The sequence below is a fragment of the Vombatus ursinus genome, unplaced genomic scaffold (assembly GCF_900497805.2).
Source record: "Vombatus ursinus unplaced genomic scaffold, bare-nosed wombat genome assembly UNPS02014852.1, whole genome shotgun sequence".
In the NCBI taxonomy this organism is placed as follows: Eukaryota; Metazoa; Chordata; class Mammalia; order Diprotodontia; family Vombatidae; genus Vombatus; species Vombatus ursinus.
The window spans coordinates 10729608-10749732 of record NW_020954630.1 but is presented as its reverse complement, the minus strand read 5'-3'; the positions used below and the strand labels follow the sequence as shown (position 1 = coordinate 10749732).

The 20125-nt window shown below is 38.8% G+C and overlaps 1 protein-coding gene across 1 annotated transcript in view; it reads left to right on the top strand.

The window, feature by feature from the left end:
• The window catches only part of PTPRN2 (protein tyrosine phosphatase, receptor type N2), a 1506109-nt gene that overhangs the window by 172488 nt on the left and 1313496 nt on the right, over positions 1-20125 (top strand). The window contains exon 2 of the mRNA XM_027841109.1: positions 8974-9024. Within this exon, the coding sequence (XP_027696910.1) occupies positions 8974-9024 (51 nt within the window). The remainder of the gene's footprint in view (positions 1-8973; positions 9025-20125) is intronic.

The following is a 20125-nucleotide window of genomic DNA, read 5'->3' as shown; positions in this document are numbered from 1 at the left end:
GCATGCAGGTCATAGTTGGAGTGGAGATAAAGCCAAGGACTGGCCTTCAGAGCCATTAAGTCAGAATTTTTACTCCCCTGGAAAGAATTACAGACAGACTATACCCAAAGCAAGTGGCATAAAGTATGTTCTTAGTTGAGGGAGGGGGCAGAGGTACCACCTTATAGACAGTAGATGGATGATGGAGAAACACAAGAGTGAGGCTAGTATCCACTTAATAGATGATAAATAAATGTTTGTTGTTGGATTAATTGACTGAAGAGGCTGCCATACTACATGGAGAGGGATAGGTAAAGATGACCCTAACTGTTAGCAAGGGGATTTTTGTTTTATCTAATTATTCTTGCTAACTAGGTACTAAACTTTGTTGCTTGTGTGCTGCTGAAGGATTGTAAATAATGTTAGCACCCTCTAAAATTGGCATCCTGGTGCAAAGCCTTAACTCATCCCCAACTAGTTATGACCAATGAACTCATTGAGAAAAGAGAGAGTGATATATAAGAGAGATCGCATAATGAGATCTCTCTCTCTCTCTCTCTCTCTCTCTCTCTCTTTCTCTCTCATATGGGTCCTTTAGTAGACAGTCTTTGTGAACTAAGGTACCTGCAAAAAAAAATGAGGGAGTTTGTAGATGATAATAAGGATCTAGGCGGGGTAATACAGAAATTTCACTTGCTAATTTTTGTTCTTTATTTCCTGGGCCTCTATGATTTTCCACATTAGAAACAATACAATGATACCCTCTTTGGGATGCTGCTATTGGGAGATAGATCATATAGATTAAGCTTTTGCTCTATGTAGCCATTATATTTGTATAGAAATTATTTAACCCGTATGACATGAAAAAAAATCATGAAATCTTAGACATGTAATCCAACCTCTGACCCTTGAGGAATTCTCTCAACCCTAAGGGATGATTATCTAACCTTTGCTTGAAGACTTTCAGTGCCAGTGTACTTCCTAGCTCATAAGATGGCTCTATGGCTGGTAGCTTTAATTGTTTCAAAATTGTTCTTGTCTTGAGCTGAACTTTACCTTGTGTAACTTCTACCAGGTAGTCTTCTTCTCATTAAATATAGATGCAATCAGCCTATTCCCATTTCCAAATGGCAGCTCAGTATTCATAATCTTTTCCATACCAAATGTTTCCAACTGCTTTAATATTTTCTCATAATGTGCTTTCTGGAATTCTCTCTATCCTAGTTGACTTCCAACCATATTCACATTTATCAATATCCTTCTTTAAATGTGGTGTTCAGAACAGAATGTAATATTCCACGCATGCTTTGGCAAGCATAGACTTGCAGTAGGACTATTACTTCTATAGTTTTTGGACATAGACTCCTCAATTCATTCCAAGATGACCTTAGTTTGTTTTTTGGCAGCCACATCATGTTATTGACTCATATGGGGCTTGTGGTCAAATAAGATCCCTAAGTCTGTCTTTTTTCATTTGAACTGTTTATTAAGCCCAGTCTATGCATGGATATATGAAGATCTCTCTCCCTCTCTCCCTCTCTCTCTCCCTCTCTTGGATCATTTAGTAGAAGGTCTTTGTGGACTATGTATGGTACCTGCAGGAAAATGCATTAATCATTCTTTGGTGATTATCTTTATTTTATTATATATAATAAAAATATGTTATTTTATTATTATAAAAAGTTATCTTTAAAAACTAAAATATCCCTTTATGTTGTACTTCTCTCAAATTTAGCTAGTCTGTCATTAAAAGGATGAGCTTCTATGATTTTTGGAATTTCTAGTAAGAATTCCAAATATTCAGCAGTAACACAATTTTTCGCTTATGAAACTGAGAAAATTTTAGTAACACACTTAATCTCACACAACAAATTAGTGACAGATGCCAAAGTAGAACCTCTGTTTTCTCAGGTCAAATGTGGATAATCACCAACTGATTGATATGGTTTATAATTTAGGATTCTTGTATACTGATTTTGGGATTCCCTTCTGTAGGCCAAAGCCATAAGGATTATGATACTTCTATAAACATTTTCATTTGAAACTTACAAATCACTCTCAAGGAACAGAATTATATCTCTTATTTTGTTTTCCTCGTAAAGTGACAATCAAAAGAAAAATGAATTGCATTTATTGACTAGTTTTTTTTCTTTCTGTTTTTGTTACACAAAAGATGTATGGATTATGTTTTACTGGCAAACAATTTAGTTCTGTATTATTTTAAATTAGAAATGTACTTGTGGGGACTTTTTCTTATCATTGAGTTTCTTGATAGTATAAAGCAAGAGAAAAGAATCCCAGATTCAGGACAATATTTTTCCCTTTAGAATTTTTATCTTGTTCAGTAATTATTGTTTTAGCATGAAGTTATTTTCAAGTTTGATTCTGTGTTCCACCTCCCAGTTTTGCAGCTTGTTCAAATGAATAAAAACAGGAAACGGAAAGCTGGGCCTTGAAGGAAGATGTCCACACATATAAAACATGCATAAATATTATAAGACCACCTTGTGTCTTTCCTGTCTCATGCCACTGCTTTTGCATAAAGGCTGTCTGAGTCTCTGTCCTGCCCCTTGCTGATTCTTATCGATCCCACTTCTACATCATGTCTCTTATCTGCCCTTTCCTCTCCATTACATCCTGCTATGAATCTAGTTTAAACTATAATCAGCTTTTCTAATACGTCTGGGATATTGTGAAGCCTTCTCACCTGGCTTCTCTGCTTCCAGTCTCTCTTCTCTCTCCAATCCATTCTTTATGCATCTGTTAAGATAATCTTAATTCATAACTTTGATCATGTTACTGTCCTCCTCAAAAACCTTCTGTGACTCCCTATGACCTGTAGGCTAGATAAAATGTTACTTTTCCAGCCTAGTATTTAAGCTCTCCCCACCTGACTCCATGATTTTTCAGAATTATCTCCCACTGTCCCACTTCTTGAGCTCTGTATTTCAACAAAACTCGAGTACTAGCTTTTCTTGATTTCTTCTCATATTCTTCTTTCTCCACGAACATGGATAGGTTATTTCTCATGCTGAGGAAACACCTCCTCCTCACATCTGCTGGCTAAAATCCATTTTTCTTTCAAGGCTCAGCTCAAATACAATTTCTTCAGTGAAGGCTTTCCCTGATCACCCCTAGCCAAACCATGCCCTAACCTCTCTTCGAATTTTCTTGGAGTTCTCAAGTCATCCCCTCTGGCATAGAATGTAAACAACTTGAGTAGAGACATCTTGATATAATGGAAGGATCAATGGGTTTGCAGTTAAAATTGACAGCATCAAATCTTGCCCCCAATACTTAGCATTTGTCTGCTTGCAGGAAGTTACTTAACTTCTCAGAGTTTGAATTTTTTCATCTGTAAAATGGGGATAAAATATCTGTAGTGCTTACCTCACAGGGTTGGTGGGAAGATCCAGTGAGATAATGTATAATAATGGTTCTCAAAGCTTAGTGCAGCACCTTTCACACATAGTAGATGCTTAATAAATGTTTAATTGATTCATCGAAAATGTGGGATTACTCTGACTCATTGAGGTGGACAAAAGGTGAAAACTACTTTCATAATAACACTAAATGATAATACTAAAAAAAAAACTAAAACATTTAAATTGTGAAAATGGCAAATATTGATAGATAATTAATATAAATAAAAGTTTTTTGAATGATTCTCAAAAATTTTTGAGAATGTAAAGGAGTCCTGAGAACAAAATGTTTGAGATCCAATGATATATATTAAGGGCTTCGGTTATCCTTACTTCCTGGCTCAGCTCTAGTTGCATGTCCTCAAAGAAATCTGCCACTGTCTGAGCAGTGGCATATTTTTCCTTTGAATTCTTATAACATTTATTTTGTGTACCACTATGTGGATGCTTAAAATGTTCTGTCCTGTGTTGTTTGTTAACCATTTATGTTGTGTATCTTGTTTTTCCAACTAGATCACAAGCTCTTTGAGAGGAAGGGCTCTGTTGTGTATCTTTGGAGCATTTAGCATGAGATCAAGAATCTTGAGCAGAGGTTCTCAGAGGATTGTTGATGGGTAAGATGAGGATTGACTCCAACCCCTGCTCTCCATCCTCTTGGTCCTTTTTTGAGAAGTCATGACATTCGGGGTTGTGTTTTTCCTCATCTCCACATGTTTATTTGATGTATGGGTCTTACATATAATGGAAAGACAATTAGTCGACTCCATGGTTATGTGCTTTGCTGTTCAGACTTAGACTATGAAAGTGAATTTCCAGTTAAGGATAGCTGTATTTGCATGTGTGTATGCATGTGTATATGTGCAATGAAAATTGTGTTAAGTGCTTTTTTTTTTTGGCTATTTAATTGAAATGTATAATGTCTGGTAATCTTACCATCTGATTGAGGTTTCTCAACCCCTTGTCTCACAGAACTAATAGCTGAAATTAGGACACTTGTGGGAAGGTTTTTGACTGCTGCTTTTGAGAGAAAGTACTTGGAACCAGTTAGCCCTTTAGTTTTCGGGTAGCTCTGACATACTCTCTGACATATGCCAAAGATGGGATGTGGCAGTCACTCCTGCTTTGGAGAATGAAATGTATCTAAGGCACTGCAGTGCACAGGTTGAGCTAAGTGTCTGGTAGACAAAATGTCTCTTCCTTTCTCCTGATGATTTATGGTCATAATTACTATTAGTAGGTGGTTGATATTTAAAATGAAATATGGTCCTCCTTCATGTTAGAACAAATAACAACACACATCAATTAGCAGTGAAATTAGCATATTGACTGGCTGGGTGAAATATGCATAACATTTGCAACTCAAGTAATAAATAACTTGAAATATTGTGATTACTTTTTTTTTTTAACCCCAGGAGATCTTTCTGGTTTGCTGTCTAGTTTCCCCAGGATAGGAAATCCATGGATAACAAGTTGGGGCTATTTCAAGTTTAGAATCATAGGGTTAATTGTAATGTGTGGCTTATTCTAGTCAGCATTTTGCTATCAATTTCTTCATCTGTAAAATGAGGATAGTAGACTAGATGATTTCTGGGGTTCAACTTTAAATCTGTGCTCCTATGTGGACCATGATTAAAGTAGAATACCTTCTCTGCAGAAGGATCTAGGGGGTATTACTAAGTATATCCCTATATAGTACTAAGTATATTACTATATATTACTAAAGGTATTACTACATATATACGTAATAGGCTGAAACAACCAATCAACCAGCAAACATTTATTAAGTAGATACTGTGTTCCAGGCACTGTACTACAAGGCTCTGAGGATACAACAAATGAAAATTCCCTCCTAGCAACAACCTTACATTCTAACTGAGTAGGTAGTTGAGACATATACACACACATATGTGTGTGTGTGTGTGTGTGTGTGTATATGTCTATGTCTGTCTGTCTGTCTGTCTGTCTGTCTCTCTCTCTCTATATATATATATACAGAGAGAGAGAGAGAGAGAGAGATTTTGTATTCCAAAATACAAATCCATTTAAAGGTGAGTCTAGAGAAAGGGCACACTCACAGTTGATGAGATCAGGAAAGGCATCATATCTAAATTTTACATCTCTGTCACGTATGTCCATCTATCCTTTTATTTGCTTTGCCTCTCCTCCATTTCCCCTGGATCCTTCAAAGTCTTTTTTCGGAGTTGGAAAAATGAGCTAATCATACTGAGTGTGTTGAGAGCATGGATGTCCTGAGGAAAAAAAATATCTTTTGGTCTCCAGGCGGGCTTATGGGAAGAAGCAGTAAGGCCTTAGAACAATAGATCCCAAATGGACAATAGACCACTGGAGGTGGGGGTTGGGGGTGAGAGGGAGATGACAACCCAGAGTTATTGCAAGGAGGCTAAGAATGTGTGTCTGCTGAGCTCCAGCAAAATATGCCACCTTGCTTCACACTTGTGGGTATTGTTATTTTTCAAGTGTATAGGAATGCTGCTGTGATTAATAGAATGCTAGAATACATAGCCATTTACAAGTGTTACAGAATTTGTAGTAGCTTTTTGTCATGCATTTTCTTAACTAACAAATGATAATAAGGCAACTATTATTGAGTGGGAAGCCACAAATATTTTTTGACCAAATTAGAGATCTTCCTACTCAAAAAAGGTTGAGAACCACTGTTGCAGAGGATGGACACTCAGCTAAGCAAGTAGAACATTTGGCTAACCTATGATTTCAGGCACCACTTAAGTTATCATGACTGATTACTGTCTCACGGGTTGTATTTCAAAGCATCACAGGTTGTTGCAAATGTTTGTTTTGGAATGTTAGTGCTTGGAAGGAACCTTCGGGATTGTCTTGGTCAGCAACCTAATTTTGCAGATGAGGAAACAATTTCTGCTTAGCACAGTTAGCTCCATGGAGCCTATTTCTTTATTCTTCTCACTGTTTGCCTTTTTTGTTTCCTCTTTCTCTTTCTTTTCTTCCTTTTGTCTCCTCTTATCTTCTATTCTCGCTTTTGTCTCTATCCTCTGCCCTTATTTCTGGCTTCTGCCTTTGCCCTTCCAAGACTCCTCTGGACAGTTTAGCCCCAATTGTTACTGTTGTTCAGATGTTTCAGTCATGTCCAACTCTTCATGACCCCAATTTGGGGTTTTCTTGGCAGAGATACTTGCCATTTCCTTCTCCTGCCCATTTTGCAGTACCTGCCCATTTTAATATGTTGGTAAAGTTGATGTTGACCTTGATCCATGTGGATCAAACAATGAAGTTATTAAACTTTGATTGATTAATTGATTATAGCGAGTTTATTAGTCCCATTTTACAGATGAGGCAGCTGACCTTGAAGAGTGTGGTTTTCCAAAGGTCGTCCACTTGATAAGGAGTAGATATTAATCCAGGGACATCTGATTCTAAATATCATGGTACTGTCCATGAATTACAGGGATCTTTGGACCACGGGCTTAAAGCTGGATGAAATTGTAAGAGTCATCTAGTCCATAAGAGAACTGAGAAGAACTGAGGCCCACAGTGGCTAACTGACTTGCCCAAAACAACACAAGCTGTAGACGGCAGAGCTAGGATTTAAATTGAGGTTTTCTGATTTCAAATCCAACATTATTTCCAATGTACCTTACTACTTTTATGCGGCAACAAAGTAGCCAGACTCTAGCCCTACCACTGAACGTCTTTGTGTGCTAGTGCAGGCCAGTTATACTGGTAAAAGATGAACAAGCGCTGCTTATTATAATTGGTCCACCCAAGATTTACTTGGTTGGAACCCTTGAACCGAAGGTTTTTAACCTGGGATCTGTGAACTTATTTTAAAAATATTTTTTATTATTATAATATTTATTTTTATTATGTATTGTTATATTTATGTTTAACATTAAAATTTTTTTGAGTTCCAAATTTTTCCCTCCTTCCAGCTCCTTCCCCACCTTGAGAAGGCAAGCAATAAGATGCCCATTATACATGTGAAATCATGTAAAACATATTTCCATATCAGCCATGTCACAGAAAAGCAAGAAAAATAAAAGAAAATTATACTCCAATTTGCTTTCAAAGTTCATCAATTCTCTCTCTGGAAGTAGATAGCAATTTTCAATATGAGTCCTTCCAAATTGTCTTGGATTATTATATTTCTCAGAATAGCTAAGTCTTTCACAGTCCATCATCATTACAGTATTGCTGTTACTGTATACAATGATATCCTGGTTCTGCTCATTTCACTTTGCGTCAGTTCTTATGGATCTTCCCAGGTTTTTCTGAAACCATACGTCTTGTGATTTGTTATACAAAATAGTGTGCCATCACAACCATATACCATAACTTGTTCATCCATTCCCTAATTGATGGACATCCCCTCAGTTTCAATATTTTGCCACCACAAAAAGAGCTGCTATAAATATTTTTATACACATAAGTCCTTTTCTTTGATCTCTTTGAGATACATACCTAGTAATGGTGTTTCTGGGTCAAAGGGTTTGCACAGTTTTATAGTTCTTTGGGCATTGTTTCAAATTGTTCTCCAGAATGGTTGGACCATTCTGTGAACTTGTTTAAAAATATTTTGGTAACTATTTTAACATAATTGATTTCCTTTGCAATCCTCTGATTTTTATTTATCCTATTATTCTATTTATGCTTTTAAAATGTTATTATGAGATGATCCATAGGCTTTGCTAGGTCGCCAGAGGCTCAAAGTTGGTTAGATACTCTATTCCTGTCACCTGTAGTATCAAATATGAAACTACCTGTTTGATATTCAAAGCCCATTATAACCTGGCCCCCTCCTACCTTTTTAGTCTTCTTATGCCTTCTCTACCCGCAGCATGTACTTTCTGATCTAGTCATGCAGGCTTCCTTCCTGCTCCTTGCACAAAAAAGACTGCATCTCTTGACTGTATTTTCAGTGTCTGTTCAAGGTGCTTGGGATTCTCTCCTTCATTTCCATCTCCTGGCCTCCTAGCTAAAATCCCACATTTTGCAAAATACCTTCCTGGTCCTTGACCTCATTGCTTTCCCTCTAAAATTATCTCTAACTTATTCTGCATATCTCGCTTGTATGTAGTTTTTTTTTTTTTTTTTGCACATTGTATCTCTCAGTAGACTGTGAGTTACTTAAGAGCTGGCTCTGTTATTTGCTTTTCTCTCTCTGTATCCCTAGTGATTTGCACAGTGCCAAGTACTTAGTAGGTGTTTAATAAATGCTTGTCGACTCTCAACAACTAACTGACTAGACTTTGTCCTGTTGTACTGCATAGATGAAAGGGAAGATTTGGATTAGGGAAATTGGTATGAATTCTCTGGCAATGTGAGGATATCGGTAGAAATGGTCTTTTCAAACACAGATTCAAATTGTCAGTATATTCTTTCAGTTTATGGGTGAAAAACTAGACATTAGACTAGAAAAACAAAACAGGATGTTTAATATTTCCCCCTTGTTATTTATCACACTTAAATGAATCCAAACATCTGTCTTAAGTTGGAGCATTAATACTCAAAGAAGCCTATTACTTTAACGATACTTTTTCTGGTACTAATCTACCTTTATATTTCTTCCTCTCAACAGGCTGTTTGTTCGAGGATGACCTTTGCAGACCATTTGAAATCTGTGTAAATGGTAAGTAGGAGGTCTCTGGCTAACCAATTTCTGCTCCTGCATGTACACTCTGCTAACTTGATAACAGTGGTAACAATGTTGGGAGAAAGGTAAGATAAAGGAGTGGAGGGGTCTTTGAATACTTTGGGCTGGACACTGGGCAGAGACCATTTTCTTGGCTTAATTTTTGGTATGTACTATCGGGCTGAGGAAAGCAGAAAGAATAGAACCTTCCCTGGGTGCAGTTGTAGGGAAGGGAAGATGGAGAATCAATTAAAGTGAAAAATGTTCTCTTAAAAACACACTGCAGTATAATCTGCCAGCAATTCCAAGCTGCTCCTTAAAGGCCTTTGTAGTAAGAACTTGTAGAGCCTGGTGCTATCTACGATGAATTCTTTGGCATAAAAAGAGAGAAATAATCTGGATGGAATATATGCTTCCTCTGGGCTTTTGCCATTCTTGGGTTTTTTTTTTTTTTGGTTCCCCTCCTTAAACAGTTTGGTTTCATTTCACTGAATTTTTGTACCTTCTAGCTGTGTGCAAGCTATTCCTTCCTTCTTTTTTCCCCTCTTCTACTAAACAAGGCAGCACACGTGGCACTTTGCATGAGTAGGTAGGGATCAAAGTCTCCTAATGTGGCAGATGAAATGTAGATAAGAGGAATAGCTGAGGTGCCCTGAACACAATATCTTATTGTATTGAGCTGTGTAAACACCAGCCTTCATTTATAGACATGTCTCAGGAGGAATTGGTGTTGTATCTTGTTGCCTTTGGAGAAATCTGACAGAGAAGCAGGTTTGGTAGTTAAATGGTGACTATGGAGGATGGGATGGCTTCCCTTTAAAAGTGAGGATGGACTGCCCCACACTCTCCAAAGGGAGTCTTTTCTGTCAGACTCTCTTTTATATAAAGCCATATTGAGTAGATGCTATTTACAAGTCACTCTCTCTTCTCTATTAATTGACTGTATATCTTGGCTTGTCTCTTCACCTCAGTTCTGATTGTGGAAAGAATTTTGGAGCCCCAGAGCTGGGTTCAAATGCTGACTCAGCCATTGACTGCCTGTATCACTTAATCTCTCTAAGGTTCATTTTCCCTGTCTATAAAATGTGAGGATTGTACTTGATTTCCAAGGTTTCTTTCTTCCCTAATATTTTCTAAAATAAAAAGTGTACTAGATTTCTATAAGGATTGAGCTTGTATTAGGAGTCATGGCGTAGTTCTTTCCTTAGGTAAATATGGGTGGAGGTAGAACAAAAGCCTTGTGTTTGTGGCTGAGGACCGTCTGCCTGCCTTGAACAAAATTCCTTGTTCTTCTCAGACTCTGTTTGATGGCCAGTTGTCTTGCCGGCTAGACTGGTAATTCTGAAACACCTGCAAATGAAATCCTTTCTTCAGCAGATGGAGGATGATTTGATTAGCTGAGTGGACCCTTTCTCTCTCCCTCATCTTAACCTTAAAAAATGGGTTAGCTTTGCTTTTAACTTGGTCATCCATCTGAGAAAGGAAGGTCTCATAAAGGGAAAAAGAGATTCCAGGGAGTTAGGAGGCCACCTTTCCAAGAGATCATAAAACTTTAAGGAGGAGTGGACTCTTTTTGGTCATTTGTGGCCTGGAAGCTGATTAAATAGCAGGTGCTGTCAAACTCCTATCTACAGTTGTTCTCTGAGGGGAAATGGGGTCAGTGGCTGAAAAAAAAACAGTAACAAAAATTAATGACCATTTTTAGGGTTTACTTTGAAGGGGAATTTTGTTAAATTTTTGACATATGGTGACCTGGGTTAGAACATAACCACATCAAAAATTATTTTTCTGGTGAGATTGTGAGATGGTGAATAGAAAATAATAATCACAATAGCTAACATTCATATAGCGCTTTAAGGTTTGTAAAAACACTTTAAATGCATTATCTCATTTGAGCCTTTGGCAAACCACATGTGAGGTTTTTGTTTTGTTTTTGGTCCAAACCTGTGATTCTTCTTGGTGTAAGTGACTCCTCTGCAACCAAGGACATGCTGGAACTGTGTTTGGAGAGGGAGGGAGGGATAGCCAGAGGGAGAGAGGGAAAGAAGGAGAGAGAGAGAGAGAGAGAGAGAGAGAGAGAGAGAGATAAGGGAAAGAGAGAGAATCCTGATTGTTAAATTTTCATTTTGAGCATTTGTACCTCAGAAGTCAGCAACTGCTACAAATCAGGGCTTGATTTGTTTTGTTGATTGCCTAGACTTAAGAAAGTGAGGGAGAAAATAATGAAGATTAAATGTAAAAGTGCTTCCTGTACCTTTTTTCTTTTTGGAAGCTGGTTGTTAACCGTTTGCCAGCACACCACGGTCTGTAACTTGGAGTCTTTAAAGAGTTGTTCTGGGTGCTGGGTGGTTAAGTGACTTGTTGAAAGTATTGAAGTTGGTCTATAGTACTGCTTGGACATTTGCCTTTTTGACCCTGAGGCCAGGTCACTATCAACTGTTCTGTGCTGCCTGTTGTATAGGCGGTACCATAGGTATTAATATCCTCATTTTACAGATGAGGAAACTGAGGTACAGAGAGGTTAAATGACTTGCCTGTGCTCATACAAGTAGTGAGTTTTGAGAGGTGGAATTGGAAATCTAGGCAGTAAGATACAAGTTCCTTGAGGGCAAGATCTGTTTAATTTTTATCTTTGTATCTCCAGTGCCTGGCACAGTGCCTGGCATATGATAGGTATTTAACAAATGACTGCTGAATTGAATTGAATTGGACTTCCAGCTCTAAGTTTAGCTTACTGGCCACTACTGCACACTTCCTTATCTTAAATCATAAGTCCAGTTAAACCTGGCCACATGTTACCTGTAGTCATGAATAACATAGCATCACAGATTTAGAAATGGAAGGAACTGTTCGGATCCTCTTGACTACCCTCTCATTTTACAGCTGATGAAACTGAGCCACTAGAGAGGTTAAAGGAGTCACTCGCGGCTACACAGGTAGGGGTGTCTGAGTCAGAATTTGAACCTGCATCCTCTGACTCCAAATCTAACACTCTTCCCACTTCACCATGCTTTCTCTGCTATCATCCTGGTAAATCAGTTCTGTGCTCTTTCTCTCAGGTCCAAGGGTACTTGGGCTCCATGAAGGTAACAAGTCTCCAACTGAATATGTCTATCCACCTCTAACCTATGGTCCAGTCACCAGAGGTAGCCATAAAACTGAAGTCTTTTCAAAGGCAGTAGACATTTCTATTTTATTTATCTTTAAGATTCTTTTGTAAAACAAACTAAGCTTTTTCTGGCCAACAAGTCTAATTCCCTTGTATGTTTATAGATTAGCTCGTGCAATTCTTGTATTGAGGCAGTTTTCTCCATTGTCTGTTATACTCAGATACAGCAAAGATTATTAAGAAGCTAGGAATGTGTGTGTGTGTGTGTGTGTGTGTGTGTGTGTATATATTATTTGATTTGTTGTATGAGTAGCATCAACAAAAGAAAAGAACCCTGTAATCTACTTTTGCCCATCACCTTTCTTTGCCTTTGTACTATGGAATTACACTGACATTAGATTAAGATGAAAGCTTTGGAAAGGCAAGGCAATTTCCATGTAAATACATTCACAGTCCTGATTTGGGGAAACAGATAGTGCTTAGAATTATTTTTAGCACCATTTAGGCCTACAAAGCAACAAAACCGGTCTTATTAAACTACTTTTTACTTCATTGATATGGAATGATAAAACAGAGATGTCTACTGTCTTTGAAAGGACTTAAGATTTATGGTCACCATTGGTGACTGGACAGTTGAACCCAGCCACAAGATTGAGGCAGATAGATATATCCAGTTGGATACTTACTTATTTCATGGATTTTAAGTCTCCTTGGATGACAGAGGAGTGCAGATGCAGATGCTGCTAAAGGATAAAGGTCTTCCACAAAAGCAGATAGAAACAGAGACCTTCTAGCAAACTCTAAGTCTGGCTCCTGAATACAAAGATTTTTACCCCTGGCCTTTGGCATAGATATACTAGACCACTGGATTCTTTAAATAATCCACCCATCCCTGATCCTTATTGTTTCCTCTAAGTTAGTATTAAAAATCCTCTCAATATTAAAAATGATTATCTTTCCTGAGGCTGGCCTTGCACTTCAATTCCTCACTTGAGGAATTGAATCAGTCATCATTTAAGTCCTGGGCTATCCTTACAATTCAACACTGATCAAGAGTGTACTGAATATATGTTAGGCTTAGAAAGACACAAATAAAATAGCTCTGCCTTCCAGAGGCTAATATTTTGCATCTCCTCCCATCTCGGCTAGTCCGTCTTTCCTCCCTTACTCTCAATACGTTTCACGTTGCCGCCACATCACTCCTTGCATTCTTTGAGAATGAAAATCATTCTAATACCACCTGAAGCATAACATGAGTGAATCTGCAATAAGACAAACTTATCCTCCCTGAATTTAAAAAAAATGGACAGTGTTCCCTTCTTTGGGATTATCCACCCTGCTATGACCCTCTGTTGTTCTGCATCATCCGCAATATTCTATTTTCCTATTTCTTAGCTTTTCAGATAATCTGTAGCATCTTTGTTATCTCTCATCTCATTCGCTGCATAAGCTAAGATATAAATATATATAAATCGATACATATATACACATATAGTATATGTATGTGCATATGTGTACGTGTATACACATATCTCTATCTCTATCCATATCTCTATATGTATATAGTTATATTTATATCTATATATTTATGCAGCTGGGTGGTGCAGCAAATAGATTGCTGGTCCTGGAGTCAGGCAGACATGAGTTCTAATCTGGCCTCAGACACTTACTAGCTGTGTGACTCTGGGTGGGCCACTTAGCCTTAGTTAAGGTTAGTTAAGTCACTTAATCTTAGCTTTAGTTTTCTCATCTGTAAAATGAGCTGGAGAAGGAAATGGCAGACTGTTCCTCGGTATCTTTGCCAAGAAAACCCCAGAAGGATTCACAAAGAGTTGGACACAACTGAAATGACTCAACAACGACAACAACGATGACAAATGTGTGTGTATTCACCTTTTCAGCTAGGAAAATATTTTTAGGTATGCATTTGATCTTAGGATATAGTCAATTTTCCTACTAGGTGAAAGCCTCAAAGTACTATATCATTCCTCATGACTGCGGATGACTCAGTGAAACCAGCTCCCACAAATAATTGAATATAGAGGCAGGTTTGTGGTTTCATTAAGACAAGCCTCATTGACATTCATTTAAACTTACTGCATGTAGACTTATTACAACTAAATTGAATCAATGCTTTAAGATTACCATCTTCATAAAAACTCAAGTAAACCATTATGTACCAATGTGTCAGTTTTATACCAGAAAGTAGACATGACACTTAAGAGATAGACACTGTCATCTCAGGTCTATAATCTGGTTACAACCAGGCTGGGTTGAGAGATAATTTCACTTGTCTGCTACAATTTGTGACTCCATTAACCATGTCTTTGAGAAACCTGGTGGCTCAGGTCTCAAGCTTATAACCAAGATATCCTCATTCATCTACCTGGTCATAGCTGTATGCATTGCAAGCGCAGTACCTTGGGGAGTCTAAAAAGATTCTCATTCTCTCTCCTTCTTCCCCCTCTATCTCCTCCTCTTTATCTCACTCTCTTTATCTCTGTCTCTCCCCATCTCTAGATGTCTAGCTCTTTAGTTGCATACATGGACACATACATATATGTAGTGCCTAGGAGAGTGTAAAAAGCTAGATATCTGTCTCTGGTTTTCTAGATATGTAGCTTTTTAGATGCACGCATATGTAGTACTTAGGAGAGTGTAATGAGCTAGGCATCTCTGTCTATATCTTTGTCTCTGTCTCTCAATATCAAACTCTTGAGACTCTCCTAGGTGCTATATACACATTTGTGTATTTGTGTAAACATTTACATATATATATATGTACACACATATATATATGTACATATATATGAATGTGCATGTGTGTCTATATCTTCTATATTTTCTGTTCTGTAGTCAGAAGATCATAAATTTAGAACAGAAAGGAACATTAGAGGTCACATGATTAAACATCTTAATTTCACACACAAGGAAACTGAGGTCCAGAGAGGTTAAATTACTTGTCCAAAGATGCACAGGTAGTAAATTAGCAGAGCCTGGATTCTAACCTAGGTTCTTTTTAACACTGGTGATACTGCTTTGCTGATAAACCTAACTATTAAATGTGTCCTATGAGTGATAAGGGGAGCTGAGGCGGATGTCTTAGAAATCCTGCCAAAAAGATTAGATTTTGGGCTTTTCAAGATCACCACTTAATAGGCTACAGGGATGGGAAAACTGCAGCCTTGAGGCTACATGTAGCCTTCTAGATCCTTAAGTGTGGCCTTTTGACTGAATCTAAATTTTATAGTTAAAAGGTTGCATTTCAGGATCTAGAAGGCCACACATTCCCCATCACTGGACTAGGATGCTTAATAATAGTAAGGCATTCTTATAGTACGCAGTAAGTAGATGTTAGTTCACTTGCATGGAACAGCAAGGCAGTCCCGTTAGGAGGAGCCCAGAGGTTGGGGAGCAGGGCAACTACATGTTCTCTCTAGGTGACAGTGAATGATACTTCTCTGGAATCTGAAGTATAAGTTTGATGAATCAACACAGGAAGTTTCCATGGCATGACCTGGACTGGAGTGGTGCTTAATTAGGTCATCTGAGTGGCTGTCCTGGGTAAAGGGTATTTGGAACCATATTTTGGATTCATAAATCTTTCTGACTTAGAGTGCAAAACTGTTTTCTGTAAATGGCCATGCTCTCCATCACTGGGCTGGTGGGAGAACTTAAGAGTATTATGAACATACATTGCACCTTTCAGATGGATAGTGCTCATCACAGGACACAGCCAGGGAGACCACATGGTCCCAGTGCTAGGACTTGAGGCAATGAGGGATTAATCACATGGGGGAAGCGATGACGATTCCAAAGGTAGTTTCTTTGAATTGGTTTCTGAAACACCGTCTGGTGTAGGCTTGCCTGTGGAGACCTTTGTCTGTCAACAATAGGTTAGTAATTAAGGAGACTAAAAACTTAGTAGTATGTAAAAGACGCGTTATTATAGAACATGTTTTGTGTAATACTGTGAATTTAGTTTCAACAGTGTCCCTTTAAGGGAAACCTAATCCACTCCAAAAATTATTTATTAAGAGTATACAATACGCTAGGGGCTGAGAATACACAACCAAAACAAGGAGTTTATATTCTATTAGGGAGATTGAAAAGCATAAACATGATAATTTTAGGAAGAGGGAGGAAACATTAACACCTAAGGGGCTCAGCAAAGGTGTCTAGCAGAAAATTAATTGTGCCTTGAGGGAAGCAAGGTATTCTAAGAGAAGTGAACAGGGTTGGTGTTCTAAGCATTCCAGGCTTGTGCAGAGGCCTGGAGGTGGGAGATGGGGTATCATATTCAGGGAATAGCAGGTCAATCACTTTACTTGAACTTATAATGTGTGAAGGGCAGTAATGTGAAGCAGACCTGGAAATGAAGGAAGGCTAGTGCCAGATTGTAAAAAAATTCAAATGCCAAATTAAGAGGTTTGAATTTTCTTAGTGGCAAGAAGCAACCACTGAAGGTTCTTGGCACAGTCAGCCTTGCGCTTTAGGAAGAATATTTTGGCCATTGTGTGGAAGATGGATTCATAAAAGCAGAGAACGGAAGCTGGGTGTGCAATTGGGAGTCCTTGGCGATAGTCTGATTTAGAGGCTATGAAGTCCAAAACCGAGGTAGTAGCCAGGTAAGGGGTAAGGGATTGACTGTCAGTCAGTCAGTCAACAAGTCTTTCTTGAGTGTCTACTATGTGAATGTGGAGCAATATAAGAATGAAAGACAATAAAGATCCTGTTACCGTTACTTCATGCATTACACCATCGTTGTGTTTGCTGGGTATTTCTACTTTGCATCTATTACCGTATAAGAAGGTGCTTGATAAATGCTTGTTGAATTGAATTCAAAGAAGGAAGAATGTGCTTTTGTGGGTCAATATTCTGCTCTCTCCATTACTTTCTCTGTGTATTGTTCCCTCTAGGATATCAAGAATAGTAATGTAAATTTTTTGTGACCTTTACATATGAAATGTGCCTCCTAAAACATGGTTCCCCTTGGAACTCATATAAATATTTCAGAACCATCCTTTGGATTAGAAAGAACCCAGAGAAAGGACTGATTTGGTTAAGTTGGGAGGTGGTGTGGTGTTCCCTGTACTTCTCGGCAATAACCAGAAGTCAACAATCAGAGATTCTCTTCTTTTGCTCTGACCTGACCTATTCCCTGACTTGGCCTTGGCCACTGAACCATACAGTCCTTATGGTATCCCAGGGAACAGATGCTCTATTCTTAATGACTTCCTTGACTCAAGATTGACAAGCCAGAGGAAATGGAGCCACCCCTAGTCATTCAGCTGATGTGGCATGCCTCCATGATGGACTCTTTGAAAGTGATTTATTTCCTCTCTTGGAAGGGGTCAGAATACAGATAGAGTGAGAGGGGACAGAAACAGAGAGACAGACTGCTAGATAGTGAGGTAGACGGAGAATTAACTAGACAGATGAAGCGTCAGTTAGCAAAACAGAGAGTATTACTAGAGTATTACTCTGTGACACAGGCAAACACAGACCTAGAGAGACAGTCACAGACAGTGAGCACTACAGAGAGACCTATATATAGACCACCTCCTTAATGCTTAGATAAACATGCTACTCTATACATGATTGCCTCATGTTATAGTCTTTATAAATCTGTATAAAGGGAGGGTTGTTCACTAAACAAACAATGAGGACACTGCACCTTGAGCAAACAAATATTGAGAAGCAAACAGAAGAATTCCTGTTTCCTTACAATGGAGCTCCACTGGGCTGTTCCATTAGAACCCAAGCGGGGTATTATTACTAACCTTAGATTGGAGAAGAGAGCTGGGGGCGGGGCCGGGGGAACACAAATAGTTGTTCATAAGGAGTTGAGGATCTGCTAGAAGACAGTTTACATTTGATCTTCTTGACCCCCATTGAGCAGGAGTGGGAGCATCTCAGGAGGCAAATTTAGGCTTGTCTGACACAAGGAAGATTTCCTAAGAGAGCTGAATAGGTGACCTCTGGAGTTGGTGTGTCCCTCCCCCCTCCCTTTACTATAGGTTTTCAAGCACCTGCTAGATCAGAAATCTTACAGGGTTGTGGGAATCTTGCTCAGGTTGAAGTAACCTCCTTTCCAATTCCAAGAATCTGTGAACATCAGAGAGAAATAGCCAAGGACCTAGGCTGGAGTTACTTTTGTTTTCATTGGTGAAGGGACTCCTGGAAGAAGGAAACTCATTCTACCCATGGAGATCCCAGACCCTCTGCAAATTCTCAGAGAGTTGCCTGGGATTTGGAGACATTAGCTTACTTGCCCTGGGTCACACAGCTGAAATGCATCAGAGCTGGCTTGCAGGGCTTCAAATGTCAGACTTTGGCTTTCTATCCTTCACTTTCCATTACCTCTAAATATTTAGTAGTAGGTGCTTCATAAATCTGTTTGGTCTGAATTAAGTGCTGCTCTCTCAGAATCTTTACCCATCTTCCCCTCAAATAGGCAAAGAACAAGCAGCTGTCTCCAAAAAGCTTTCCGTCCCCCTGCTTTTCCCATCCATTTTGCATTAGATATGTGAGGGATTGGTGGACATTTTCAGTCAAGTGTTTAAGGACCTCCAACGGAGCAGGTCCTGTGCTAGATGCTATCAAGACAAAGACAGAAAAGAAACAGTCTCTGCCCTCAAGGACCTTATATTCTATAGGAGCAGAAAGTTTGTGCGTAGCATATGCAAAATGTAGAAGATAGTTTGCTGGAGTGGTGTGACACAGTAGCGTTCGGGGGATTGGGAAAGGCTTCATGTAGGAGATATTATTTGAGCTTAGCTTTGAAAGAAGCCAGGGATATATTGTTGTTTTCAGTCCCCAGATTGGGACTGTCGTTGGCTTATTATTATTTAGTGGATTGCCAAGCATGTCGTGACAAATTTGATAAGAGTATCCTGTTTTGTTGTCTTGAAAAAAATGAAAGAAAAAACTTCTCTCTCTTTCTCCCTCTCCATTTCCCTTTATCCCTCCCTCTCTTCCCTTCTCCCCCTCCCTCCTCCTCCCCATTCTTCTCTCTCCCTCTCCCTCTTCTCCTTCTCTGGCACACATACAAATACACACACACACACACACACTAATAAACAACCCATAGAATAATAAGGCTTAATTTGACAACTGGGAGACTGTGAAAAAGTACAGTCTGTTTGGAAAAGAGATTAAGGAAAAGCAATAAAATCTGTGCTTGGTGAATCATGAACCAGGAGGGGATCCTGGAAAGGACAGTGTGGCCTGGAGAGCCTTCAATGAACAGTTACCCTGGCAGGGCTGTGGCCTTGGATCTGGTTTGCCTTTATCCACAGTAGCAAGAGAATTGAACTAAGGATCATGAAACCTAGGACTTTTAGCTCCAGCCCTGCAACTAACTAGCAGTTTGAGCTTAATTTCCTCATTTGTAAAACATGGATGGAATGATTCTGCTGATCTTTGAAATCCCTTCATGAAAGTAGTTGCCTGATTCTATGATATTCTGAAAGCTCAGAAGATTTATTTTTCCTGAGGTAGATATTGGCTACTCAAGAAAGCACGATTATTATGTCATAGCAGCAATTCTATTAACGCTCCCTTCTGAAAGCTAATTTTTTTTTTTTTTGGTAGCGGAGATGGTTCTAGAGGGCCAGCTCGGTGGCATAGTGAACAGAGTACTGGGCCTGGAGTGAGGAAGGCTCATCTTCCTGAGTTCAAATCTGGCCTCAGACACTTACAAGCTGTATGATCCTGGGCAAATTACTTAACCCTGTGTGCATCAATTTCCTCATCTGTGAAGTTGAGCTGGAGAAGAAAATGGCAAACCATTTCAGTATCTTTGCCAAGAAAACCCCAAATGGGGTCACAAAGAGTTGCATATGACCAAAAATGATTGAACAACAACATGGTGCTGGGAAGTGATCAAGCTGATGAATTCTATCTAGGAAGAATGTTTTGTTTGGGTGGGTTCTAGTCTTCAGCCAAGATAGATTCAAAAGTTCCCCCCCTTCCTTTCCTCCCTCC